Here is a 13,950-nt window from a genome sequence, read left to right on the forward strand (position 1 = left end):
TCTCTCTTTCTGTCTCTCTTTGCCCCTCTCTCTCTCGCTCTCTTTCTGTCTCTTTCCTTTATCTCTCTCTCTCTTTTTCAGTCTTTTCTCCTCTCTCTTTTTCTTTTTCTTTCTCTGTTACTTTGTTTCTGACTTTGTTTGTCTCTCTCTCTCGCTCTCTCTGTTTCTGTCTCTTTTTCTGTCTTCTTTCTCTCGACCTCAGTGAGTGTTGTACCATTATTTCTGAGAGCTTCCAATAGGTGAGATCGTTCTTGAAATGCAGGCAGATCATGTTTGTACAAACAGCCGCTTCTGTGGTATACTGGGTATACTGTACCTTTTAGAACCCATGTGTCAAACACAAGGCCCACAAGCCAGATCAGGCCAGCCACACAATCCTGTACGGCCCGCAAAAGTATTTTTAATTTTCTATTAACATTAGCGCATCTCACAATGCGCTGCACTACGAGTGTCTGTATTTTACTGCTGAAGCTTTTGCATATTTTGAACATTTACATTTACAGTATTTAGCAGACGCTCTTATCCAGAGCAGCTTACAAGAAGTGCTTTGTCTGTCTAGAGAAAGTATGTTTGCTAGTTACCAACAGCTAGTGAACAAACAATGGCCAGTTCAGGTTACAGTGCAACATTAATTAAAAATAAAATAAATATTTTTTTCTCTGGCCCAGATTTGATGAGATTCTTTAATATGGCCCCTTTACTGGTTGAGATTGATTTCAGAACATCCTCTCACCACAGCGTCCAAATAAAAGCATGCAAAAAATACCATGAAGAAATTTGATTGAGACCACCTCAATTAAACAAAGGACTGCATGACTTTGATTTTGTGTAAGGATCCATGAATTTGACAATGCTTTCTTTATTTTTCTCATTTCCAGTTGTGACTATAGGCAGGTTAACTTTATGCAAAAAATACACTACATTGCCAAAAGCATTTACTCACCCATCCAAATCGCTAAATTCAGGTGGTTCCAATCACTTCCATGGCCACAGCACCTAGGCCTGCAGACTGCTTCTACAAACATTAGTGAAAGAATGAGTCGCTCTGAGGAGCTCAGTGAATTCCAGCGTGGTACCGTGATCGGACGCCACCTGTGCAACAAGTCCAGTCGTGAAATTTCCTCACTACTAAATATTCCACAGTCAACTGTCAGTGGTATTATAACAAAGTGGAAGCGATAGTGGGAACGACAGCGACTCAGTGCGGGGTCAGCGGATGCTGAGGTGCAAAGTGCACAACTTTCTGCAGTCTCAATCGCTGCAGACCTCTGAACTTCATGTGGCCTTCAGATTAGCTCAAGAGCAGCGTAGAGAGCTTCATGGAATGAGTTTCCATGGCCAAGCAGCTGCATCCAAGCCTTATATTACCAAGCACTGCATCACCACTGCATTGTGCCAAGTGTAAAGTTTGGTGGAGGGGGGATTATGGTGTGGGGTTGTTTTTCAGGAGTTGGACTTGGCCTCTTAGTACCAGTGAAAGGAACTCTTAATTCTTCAACACCAAGAGATTTTGGACAATTTCATGCTCCCAACTTTGTGGGAACAGTTTGGGGACGGCCCCTTCCTGTTCCAACATGACTGCGCACCAGTGCACAAAGCAAGGTCCATAAAGACATGAATGAGCTAGTTCGGTGTGGAAGAACTTGACTGGCCTGCACAGAGTCCTTACCTCAACCCGATAGAACACCTTTAAGATCTGTCTGACCTCACAAATGCGCTTCTGGAAGAACGGTCAAAAATTCCCATAAACCCACTCCTAACCCTTGTGGAAAGCCTTCCCAGAAGAGTTGAAGCTGTTATAGCTGCAAAGGGTGGGCCGACATCATATTAAACCCTATGAATTAAGAATGGGATGTCACTCAAGTTCTTATGCATGTGAAGGCAGACAGGCGAATACTTTTGGCAATATAGTGTGCTTTGAAAGTGCTAATGTTTTGTTCTCTAGTACAGCTGTAACCTGGAGCCATATCCTTGGCCCAGTTTCTGATGGTCAGACCTGGTCATGGTACCATTTTAGCCTTTTCTGGATGTGCTGATTCTACATCTCCTCTCTTGCTCTCCTTGATGCTATTTGTGTGCACTGCTACTGAAAGTCAACCAAAATCCAGACAGGATGTAAGGAATCATGTAGCAGATGATGGATTTTGCATGGAGTGCTTCTTTAAGGAATCCTCTGAAGGCCTCTGGCGTTTATATCCAAGGAGCGGTTCTCCTATTTTTATTCCTTGTGTGTGACTTTTCGTGCCAGTGAGAAATAAAGTGGGTTCAAAAAGGCCAATTTGTTCCCATGATTCATGTATCTTTGTTATATGCTGACTCATCTTTTGTATCAGTTTTCGTTGTGACTGGTCCCTGAAGAAGCAGCTCTCTCTGAAACACAGACACGTCCACTGGAGGATCTGGCCTCGTGCAGCCGTTCTGAAACTAGAGTACTGGTCACAGTGAGCGAAACAATGTGATTTTCTAAAAGGAGGTCTGGACTCTGGAGTGGTCAGTCCATTGTTCAGCTTCTTTGTTTGCTGTGTCCGTCTCCTTTTTTCAGTGAGGTTCTTCTTGATCAGCTACACATCCTTTCAGACCCATAGCACTGAGTTGTCTTCTCACAGTGGAAAGATGGACAGAAACACCTGTGGATGTTTTCAGATCTGAAGCGGCTTGATTTTTCTGCTCTCTCTCAAAGATGAAAGCTTTAAGTGCTGTTTATCTGTTTATCTGTTGGGGACAGTTTTGGTTTTCCAGGTGGTTGTTAGGTTGTTAAGAGAAGTGATGTTCTCATGAAGATGAAAGCTGTAAATACATGTAACAACGATTTTTACCAGGCCTTCATCACCAGAGTGATGACGACAGAATGCTATGCATTCTGGCTTCCCAAGCACAGCCCCCATTAGACACTATGACCACACACACTCATTACCACAGTGTTGTTTATATACTGAGGACTGTTCTGGTGGTCTACCAGGTCTTGTGTGGTTCTGAGGAGTCCCATTACGTGTAGAATATTTTGAACTCAAATTTTACAAACTCATGTTTAGACGTCCTTCCTTATAGCTTATACTTAATCTTCTTAAATATTCCCTGCATATGAATAACTTGTACCTAATGGCAGTTTTGACTGGAAATTGAATGAATGGTGGGTGGTTTTGGGTTCTGCACAATAGGTTTGTGATAAAATGGTCAACGCTTGTGGATACAAGATCTGAGTGAATATTTGTATTTGCACTCTAATCCTATTTGGCCTAATCCCATTTCACCCCTGCCCCTGTCACTTAACCCTTAGCCCTCCATGTTGTGTGCTCACATCTAGGGGTTGGGTGATAGAGGAGTATGGCAAAGTGTTATGGCTACATGGCCCTTCAAACGAAGAACAAAATGGCAAGATGGCTGAGCAAGAGACCAAAGAAACTCACAAATGTGAGACTTTTCTCTGTAAAAAATTATGATAACCACTGTATTATTTTAGTTTAATGTTGTTTCCATGTATTATGGTCCTTTTAATGTCTCCTAATGTCTTGGTAGCTAGCTGGTAAATTTCCCGCTCCGCTTTAAATAGTCCAGCAGTTCTGACGCCTGAAGTACAATGTAACTGCTGCTACATTTAAGGTCGAATTGGAAAATTCACACAAAGCTGGTGAATAGCTGACTTCAGCTTCATATCACCGCAGAATCAGTTAGTTGAAAACAAGGGGGAGGGGTAAAAATAAGAAATGGGATCAGGCCTTTTGGCTTTGTGCTTTCCTGATCTCTTGTGCAGTTTCCGAGCTGTGATGTTGCCTCATAAATCAACACGAGTGTTTAGAAGTTAGCTTTACTGTCAGAGTCCTTTGGGAGACCCTACTTGGCCATGAATTGACTACGTTGGATGCATCCTGCAATCAGGCTAAAAATAAAGCAGCCTTTGGAAGACACACATGATCTCATGACAAATGGGCTCTGTTTTGACCTCGGCTGCATTCTCCAAGAAAGTACATGGAGGGGGGTCCCAAGTGAAAGCTGAAAAAGCAGGGATAAAATGAGGGGTGAGAAAAAAACAGGGGAAAATGGTGTAATCTGCAGAGAAGAACAGCAGTTAGAATAGAAGAAAAGAGGGAGAAAGAAGAGCAAAGAGAAGAGAGAGGGAGAGTGGGCAGGGAGAAGCGTGACGCTGGCTGGTGGTAATAGAATGTGTTGTTTTGCTTGACACCACAAAACCACAAAGAGGGCTTATCTGTGATACAATGAGGCTTGGCAGCAGCAGAGCCTGGTGAGGCCTGTGGGAGAGCAAGAGAAAGCGAGAGAGCACGAGCGAGAGAGAGAATGAATGACTCTCAGTCTCAATGGGGCGAGAGTAGCTGACTGTCAGCTTCGTTCAGGGAAGAAAACGCTCACAGATTCACACCTCCGCTCCTCAACATGTTTTTCTCTCGCACTCGTGTTTGGGAGAAGTAGGCCAGGGGATTGTTTTGCCATCGCTCAGAAATGTCAGGCGAGCTTGTGCTGGTATTTGCTCGCAAGCAGCGGAATACAAGGTCTGTCAGAGCTAGGGCTATCAACACAGATAGCCCTACTTTTATAGTCCATAGTCCTTATTCCTAATGCAGTTGCTATATTTAGTGTCTGAAATTTCATTTTCCACTGAAACTACAGGACTAAAGTTGCTGACGTGTGGAGCTGTCAACCATTCCTTGATTAAAAATTGATTCGAGTTCATTTACAGAATCTGCTGGTCATGATGAAGTCAAGTTTAACAGTCTAAAGATTCTCCACCGGTGTACGGGAGTGCTGAAGTCACTCTAGTGTCTATCAGTGAAAAACAGGAAACCCACACCAGCAGGATCTCATGAATCACATGTCTATGAAGCAACAGTGTATACGGTTCTTCTTCTTTTGAAAGCATGAAAGCTTTCATTTAAATAGGTCTTGGCTTAGCAGCTAGGCAGACTAACTAGGCAGTCATCTAAGAGACTAACACTACTACTTCAGAGTGTGTTGAAATATTTATTTAAGGATTCACAGTAAATATATAATATAGAGTAAATGCTGGGCACAGTGGTTAGTGCTGTCACTGTGCCTGGGTTAGGTTAGCCGGCAGGGCGACCAGGGCCCTTTCTGTGTGGAGTTTGCTTGTTTTCCCTGTGTTTGGGTTTCCTCACACAGTCCAAAGCCATGCAGTCAGGCCAAGTGGAGCCTCTAAATTGTTCCTAGGTGTGTGAATGTGTATTTCTGTCTGTCTGTGCTGCGAAGGACTGGCAACCTGTCCAGGGTGTATCCTGCCTTCTGTGAAATGACTGCTGTGTTAGGCTCCAGCTCTGTGGCCCAGGAGGATAAGCGGTTTAGAAAATGTGTGTATTTATGTGAATATGCCATTTGAATGTCTGTTAAATGCTTCCAATGTATGTGTATGTATGTTAAGTAGTGAGTAATATTACTGAGTAGTAATACTGCCTAAACCTAGTGTTAAACCTAATTAAACCTAGTGTTGGAAAATGAATATATGGCACCTTTAAGGTAATACGGTAACATAACGATGTGCAGCTGTGGTTCATGAAAGCCATTTCTATTGTTTGGCTTTAAGAAACTAAATCTAAATCATCAGAATAATCACCAGATTACTCAGTTAGTTATGTAATTCATAGTGACAACCTTACTAAGTTATGGAAGGTCATACACTCCAATAAGCATCATGCAAGTGTGATGACTTCAACTTGTAGTTTTCACAATTGCTAACTGGTGTACAGGAGCCTCATAGCTCCAGTGCTAAAGCAGTAAAAACCCCCAAATCTCCAAATCATCTGATTATCGAGGTTTCCTCATCCCAGTCCTGGCAGCTCAGCACTGCACATTTTTAATTAAATCACCAGGACTGGGATTGGGAACCTCTGGTGCTTCCATTACTTGTTGATACTTAGCTTCACAGCTCCAGTGTGAAACTAAAGAAGCACCATAGACGCCGTCTTAGCTGATTGACTACATTTTTAACAAGGAAGGAAAATGTGATTTGATTTTCTGTGAGTTTGATTTTCTTGCTGAACTATCGCTTTAAGACACAGACTGTTTTTTTGGCCTCTGCATCGATAGCTGATATAAGAAGAGCCCCCCCTGGCACTGATCCATACCTTTTCACTCTCTATCACATACTCCTCATTTACCCTTCAGATGGAACATACACACACATGCACACACCCGGCAGTGAAAGCAGGCTAGTCTTCTCTTCTCGGTTCCAGGCACCAATGGTCATTAGCAGTGCCCGCTGCAGCGGTCTCTTGTTCACTCTTTTGTGCAAATTCTCTTTTTGTATCCTCTCGCTCTTTTGTACAGCTTCTCAAAGATGCTCAGTGAAATGACCAATGGCCTGCCTAAGTCCATCCCCTGACCAAGGCTGAAACAAAGTCCTCCATTCCCTTGACCGCCATTGCCTTACTTCAACTTCCCCCACACAGATGTCACGTTTTAACAAAGAATTTGTTCTCACACAAGTACAGAAACTATAATCAACAAACAATAAAACACCAAAATGTGAAGTACTGTACATGTTGGATAGCAGGAGGTGGTAACAGCCATAGTATATATAAAACATGCACCTAACAGTGACTATATAATGTATTTACGCTGATCAGGCATAACATTATGACCATATATCCTTGTTTCTACACTCATTGTCCATTTAGTTTTATCAGCTCCACTTACTATAAAGGTGCCCTGTAATGCACTGAAAATACTTATTATTATATAACATAAAGCTAATTTATAATATATGCCTTCCATATATGAATGATGATATACTGTTGAATATATGTGCCACACATGTTTGGCTTAATTATTTGTCAAATATTTGAAAATGGCTAATTTCAAATAAATTGGCACACGTCACATATATTAGTCACATATGGACATAAAGCTCGATCAGGCATAACATTATGACCTTCTATCCTTAGTTCTCCAATTACAGTCTGTAGTCCATCTGTTTCTCTGATACTTTGTTAGCCCCCTTTTACACTGTTCTTCAGTGGTCAGGACCCCCATGGACCCTTAAACACCACAGTGTCACTGCTGGACTGAGAATAGTCCACCAGCCAAAACTACCGAGCCAACAGCATCCTGTGACCACTGATGAAGGACTAGAGGATGACCAACACAAACTGCAGCATCAGATGAGCTTGATCCGCTTGATCCGCTCGTACCACCACAACACACACTAACACACCACCACTACGTTGGTGTTACTGCTGTGCTGGTAATGATCCACCACCCTAATAATACCTGCTCTGTGAGGGTCCAGAGGGGGCGGTCCTGACCACTGAAGAACAGGGTAAAAGAGGGCTAACAAAGTATCAGAGAAACAGATGGACTACAGTCTGTAACTGTAGAACTACAAAGTGCAGCTATACAGTAAGTGGAGCTGATAAAATGCACAATGAGCTTCAAAACAAGGAGGTGGTCTTAATGTTATTCCTGATTGGTCTATATGTCCATATGTGACTAATATATGGAGAGTTTCCAAAATACGAGATTTTCCAATTTTGCTTAAAACTGCTTAAAACAGTTCATAGTCATTAGTATGTAGAGCCGTGGTTCTTAAAGCAGTCTTCAGGAACCTCCAACTGGTCCAGATTTTGCTCTATTGCAGCTCCAGATGCCTAAACTTAGCCATTATGAACACAGAACAGCTGGTACATGTGTGTTGTAAGCTGGGTAAGTGCCAAATGCATTTTGAAGCAGATGTTTTTAAGCTGTTTCTACTGCGTCATTTGTAAGTTTTCCAACAGCATCAGCTTTTATTATTATTCATTTTATTAGTCAGGTATAAACTGGCTGTTTTTTTTTTTTATTAAATATGCACTTTCTGGCTAGTACAGATTTGTGTGAGTTTTTAGAACATTTTAGAAGTAAATTAATGAGTAGTGCGTCAACTTTTTTCAGAGAAGTATTATATAAAGTGTTTCCCCATTACATTTTGAGAGAAGTGTTCATCATTTTTAAGAGATTTTTTGGAGTCTGAACTGACCTGAACACATTAATAGATGTTATCTGCTTGTTGAATGGAGTGTTAGAGCGAGAGAGCGAGAGGTGGGAAATCCAGGTTCAAAAAGTAAAAACCCTCCCCAGGACTTTGTTCCAACTGCCTGAACAGCTTTGCTGCTGGTTTGAGCAAATTAGAGAAATCAAACCGTTGGAACAAAATCCTGGGGAGGGTTTTTACTTTTTGGACCTGGATTACTCGCCTCTAAACTGGACTCACATGTTCCCATATTATTAAAGACAGATAACCTAGGTTAGCTAAGGTTAGCCAAGTTGCACATAGGTGAAAATAACAAATTATAGCTGGCTAGCTAAGAGGGGAGACTTAGCTGTTCTAGTTAGCTTCAGTTGTTAGGTAGAAGAATACTAATGGCAGCTAACCACACACATCACACAAGCCGCTTCTCCTTCTGGGTCGCGGGGGGTGCTGGAGCCTATCCCAGCTGTTTTTGGGCGAAAGAAAGGATTCACCCTGGACAGGTAGCCAGTCCATCGCAGGGCAGACAGACCCATTCACTCACACCTAGGGGCAATTTAGCATGTCCAAACGGCCTGACTGTATGTCTGTGGGAGGAAACCCACGCAGAGAACATGCAAACTCCACACAGAGAGGTCAGTGGTTGCCCGGCCAGGGACTCAAACCCAGGTCCTCCTTGCTGGGAGGCGACAGCGCTACCCACCATGCCTCTGTGCCACCCTGGCAGCTAACCAGCATTAGCAAAGTGAACTAGCGTTACTGAATGAAAGTGTAATAGCTACAAGATTGAAATAAAGGCGGTGTTATTTAAAGCGTGCTAACAGTATATTAACCAATTTTAACCTGTGCACTTAGTTTACACTGATATTACTATATATAACTTCAATGTAATGATACCCCACAACATTTATTTCTGAGATTACAGTGGAAAGGCTCTGACTTTTCTTGTCTGCACTTATAAATGATCAAAAGAACAAAATACATATCAGAGCATGTTTTTTCAGCACACTGCAAAAAATGACATTTGCGCAAGTGAAATCATGTTGTCAATATATATATATATATTTCTCTTGTTTAGATTATTGTAAGAATTTTATCCTATTATTCTACTTCTTTTTTGTGTTTTTTCGCTTTAAATATATTTAGTTTAAGTAATCTAGTTTTTAATATAGTATAATATAATATAGTAAAATTGTCTTGTTCTATTGGCAGATTGTTCTATTGCTTTCCACATGAAAAGGAAATATATCTTGTGTGTATTTCCACGTTTGATGTATAAGCATATATAAAAAAAATTGACACTGGTCCATATGACAATTTCTCATACACACATACACACACACACACACACACACATATAAACATACTTTACTTTTAATGTAAGTCAATGGAACCAGAATTTTTATTTACACACAATGTAAACAACAACAGGTATTTTCAAATTGTCAAGAACTGAAAAACGACATATATTGTGTGTGTATATATATGGATATATATATGGATATATAAACTCTAGCCATGTGTTGCTGGTGCTTAGTAATAATAAAAATAATATGCATACATTAGCATATATGTAAATATTTAAACATGGCACATAGATTGTGCATATTTTTCTTCCACATTGATTATTTCAGCACTGCTTCTTTTTATTTATGCTTCAAAATGATATGCTTTCTGTTTTAATACAGGCAAATGATCTGCCAAAATATAAGAGAGTTTCTGTAGTTATGATGTTTTAAAATGCTGAGAAATCATCATAATCTTTAAACATTCTTATGACTCTATGAGAAATATTAGATAAAAACTAGATGTTTTCACTTGCTGACATGTAAAAAAAGGGGGAGCAGTTAAACTGCAGTTGCTTGGGGTAAGAATCTGTCTGCGATGTTGTATCTGACCCATTCTTCCTGTCTGTGTCCTCTCAGCGCTCTGCCGGGGCGTTGGCATGGCCCAGGGATGAATGGCGACGGGGCGCCCAGCAGCCCGGAGCTCTCCTCCTCGTGCCCGCCGCCTGACTGGAAGGAGTTCTGTGAGCTGCACGCCCGCGCCTCCGCCACTGACTTTGCCCACAAGTTCCGGCGCTTCGTCAGCGAGAACCCGTGCTACGACTCGCCGGGTGCTGACGCCAGCTTCTCTCAGCACTTCGCCCGCCACTTCCTGGACTGTTTCGCAGCCACCCTCAGCCAGGCACGGGAGCCGGGGTCACCAGGCTCCGCCCCCAAGTACAGCATTGTGCCCTTTGCCGGCCTCCGGAGCTGCCCACCGCCCTACGGCCACGACCTCTACCAACGGCGCAAGGACGCGGGCGCTTCCAGTGAGTCACTGGACAGCATGGACAGTGTGGGAGGAGGGGGTGCTGGAGGAAGCTCCACCCCCCACAAGGTGTCGGCCTTAGGCCAGTCACGGAGCTCAGAGGACGTGTCTCTGGGCCACCACCACCCCAAAGCACGCTTCAAGAAGGGCTTCTCGCTGCGCAACATGAGCCTCTGTGTGATGGATGGGGTCAGGGAGATCTGGCACCGCCGGGCGTCTCCAGAAGGGGACAGGAAGGCAAACGGAGGGGAGGCTGGTGGGCCCGATCGCTGGAGTCAGAAGCTGAGGTTGGCACGCAGTTCACAGAGTCACCGGGGGGCCGAGCTGCTGGAAATCCAGAGGGAGGGGGCGCTGCGCTACATGGTGGCTGACGACACCAACTGCGTGGGGACGGCGCAGTGGCAGAAGTGCAGGCTGCTGCTCAGGAAGACAGGAGGCGCCTCAGAAGGCGGCGAAAAGTTCTTGCTGGAGTTCTTTGTGCCGCCAAAGGTAATCTGATTCCCTCAACCTTTTAGACGAACAATTGTAGATTTTTTTTTTTTGTCTCAAACTATCATTTTGTGTTAACAATCACATGAGTAGGACTATAATTCATTCTTCTATCGTTACTCTGATGCGACAGATTTAGGTACCGTGAATTGTGTGCTCAGACATAGTTACAGTGCATCCTGCAATAAAGGCAGCATGGAGATTCTTTTACACTGATAAGAAACACAGTAGCTCACAAAAAGCTCAGCTACTCTGGTAGTTCACAGACCTGTGAAGTGCTAGCGCATCTTTTCAAACTGCCACCGACGCAACGTCATTGGGCAGCCAGACACACTCAGAGGAAAGCGCCAACCGCCAGTTCTGTTACGTTGGCTAACAGACGCCTTGAGTGATAGGAGGGAGAAGGGGGGCCATCCTACCCATTCAGAGAGCCAGGCCAGTTGTGCTCTCTTTGACTCCTGGCCATGGATGACTGTGGCATCACCTGAGATTGAATTCACGAAATCTCCTGATGATAGAGCCAACGCTTAGATGGTTGCGCCACTCAGGAGGCCCCTTGGAGTAGATTTCAGTGAATTGAGGAGGAATTCCATAATTTTTAAAAAAAATTCTTCATTATTAAACTGAGAGAGGTTTGAGGCAAAATGCTTCAATTTAGAGTCATAAATGTTCACCAGATAGAAACCAGACGTCTGAAGTTTGATTTTACGTGCCTGATGTTTAAGGCATTGTTTTACTTTAGCTTTGAGAGAAGGGATTGGTTTAAAATGTTTACGTGATAAATACGTGATGGAGAGATGGAGAGAGCAAAATAATCCCCAAACAAAACTTTTTTTTTTTTATTCAGATTTTTTTCACTATTTTATTATCATCAAAGTAGCAAGTAAAAACTGAGAAGACACATGTAGGTTCACTGGTGGTTTTTGGATAGTAAATAAAAAAGTTATATTTGTGTTGTAGTCATGGGAAATCTGAGTCAGTAAATTTTCTATAATCATTTCACATCAAACTAATCTGAAAGGCGGTTTACAGCTTAGTGACTAAATAGTGTCATGACTTTCAAAAATCAGTAGAATTCCCCTTCAAAGGAAACATTGCCAAAGTCTCTGAATGAATAGCTGATGAGACTTTATTTTGTATTGTAATTGTATCGTCATCAGCTGGTCATCAGGTTTACTAGCTGTACTAGCAGAATCTCCATGCAAATTATTTCTGGTCAGCAGTGGTCATGTAGTTAGAAAATGTCCTGTGATGAATGACGCAGGGGGGATGATAAATTGTGAAGCAATAGATGGGCTATAATTGTGCCCCTGTAGAGTGACCTACAAGGTAGATGTTTCTAATAAAGTGGCTAGTGAGTGTAAAGACAGTGTAGGCATTTCTAATATAGTAGCCAGTGAGTAGAAGCACAAGGTACGTGTTTCTAATAAAATGGCCAGTGAGTGGAAAGACAGTAGGCGTTTCTAATAAAGTGGCCAGTGAGTGGAAGCTCAAGGTAGGGGTTTTTAATAAAGTGACCAGTGAGTGGAAAGACAGAATAGGGGTTTCTAATAAAGTGGCCAGTGACTGTAAATACAAGGTAGGGGTTTTTAATAAAGTGACCAGTGAGTGGAAACACAAGGTAGGGTTTTTTAATAAAGTGACCAGTGAGTGAAAACACAAGGTAGGGGTTTTTAATAAAGTGACCAGTGAGTGGAAAGACAGAATAGGGGTTTCTAATAAAGTGGCCAGTGACTGTAAATACAAGGTAGGTGTTTCTAATAAAGTGGCCAGTGAGTGGAAAGACAGAGTAGGTGTTGCTAATAAAGTGGTTAATGAGTGGAAGCTCAAGACAGGTGTTTCTAATAAACTGACCAGTGAGTGTGTGTTTACTGCAGAGTGAGGATGCGCACTCTTGGAAGTCTCTAAACTCTGCAGTAATGTGAGGACTGCACTGCTGACTCTGTGTAAATTTGCCAGCTGGTGTATGATCCAGTTTTGACCCGAGGACAGTCAGACCTGGCTTTGCTTCAGCTGGCCTGAGTCTGCTGTACTGTGTCCAGATCTGTCCGTGTCCTGCTGCCCACCCCTTTGGGCACAGATTCCCGCACAGGGCTATGTATAGGTCAGCATAAATCCATAGGTGTCGATACCATGTTAGTATAGAATTACTTCTCTTGTAATTATCCAATATGTACGTCTTGGTTCAGGTTATTTATAGACGGCATGTTGTTCTACATTAGCAAGCTGGATTGTTGATACTGATTCAAAGCTGAACTACTTTAGCAGATAGAAAAGCCACAGATGTATGTGTCAGTGTTTTTCGAGACATACAGTACTGTGCAGCCCACCTTAGAAGATAAAAATAATGTTTATCGAGGCTCTCAGTGGGTTTGTGGTTGTAAAAACACTATCAGACTAGGAGAAATACTAATAAACGCTAAGTAAGTAATTTTTTTGTTTGTTTTCAAACAAGATCTCTATCTTGTTCAGAAGATTTGGTTCCTGTTCTCCTCAGTGGATCTCCAGCTGTTGCATGGATGTGTTTCATTCCTCAACTAGCACACCTGATTAGCCCAGCAAGTGGTTAAAGGGACACACTGGCCAAAATGAAACATTTAACCATTACTACGTCCATTCCAAACATGTCTATTCACATCCTGCAGTCGTGCCAGAGTAGACTTTCTAGAGTGAGATTTTCTAGTTTTAAGGCTCGAAGAAGCCCCTCCTGATGATGTATGCTGACCTGGATAGACTTTGAGATAGATCTCTGAGGGCTGGCTTGTTGAAATGTTTGTTTTTCAAGCTAGCTGCGCGAACATGTATCAGATTTGTATGTATTAGCTCCTAAATTGTGCTTTTTTTATCGCTGAAGGTGGGAATTTCTGATGGTTGGGTAGCATGTTGGCATAATGCATGCCGGGTATTGTAGTGAGAGAACGAAAATGTAAAAAAAAAGTTCTTGGATTACGTCAAACTGATGACTACAGAACATTACATAACAGGACAAACATCATAATAAATGCTAGTTTTAGGCCCGAGTGGCCCTTTAAGATAACTCAGTGTATTCATTAAATCACAGTGTATTAAATGACTATGTATTAATGTTTATTTGGATTTATTCTAGTGTTTCTAAGTGCAGATAAACTCTTACTACCCAGATAAATAGCTTTGAAGGTCATTTTGTAATGTGGCCC

The 13,950-nt window shown here is 42.3% G+C and overlaps 1 protein-coding gene across 2 annotated transcripts in view; it reads left to right on the forward strand.

Annotated features, from left to right (window-relative positions):
- The window catches only part of LOC108424055 (SH2B adapter protein 2), a 60,213-nt gene that overhangs the window by 22,405 nt on the left and 23,858 nt on the right, over positions 1-13,950 (forward strand). For both annotated transcript variants that reach the window (XM_017691814.2, XM_017691815.2), the window contains exon 2: positions 9,898-10,774. In XM_017691814.2, coding sequence (XP_017547303.1) covers positions 9,929-10,774 — 846 coding nt within the window. In that variant the 5' untranslated portion in view covers positions 9,898-9,928. The remainder of the gene's footprint in view (positions 1-9,897; positions 10,775-13,950) is intronic.

This window comes from Pygocentrus nattereri, chromosome 19 (genome assembly GCF_015220715.1).
Source record: "Pygocentrus nattereri isolate fPygNat1 chromosome 19, fPygNat1.pri, whole genome shotgun sequence".
NCBI lineage: Eukaryota > Metazoa > Chordata > Actinopteri > Characiformes > Serrasalmidae > Pygocentrus > Pygocentrus nattereri.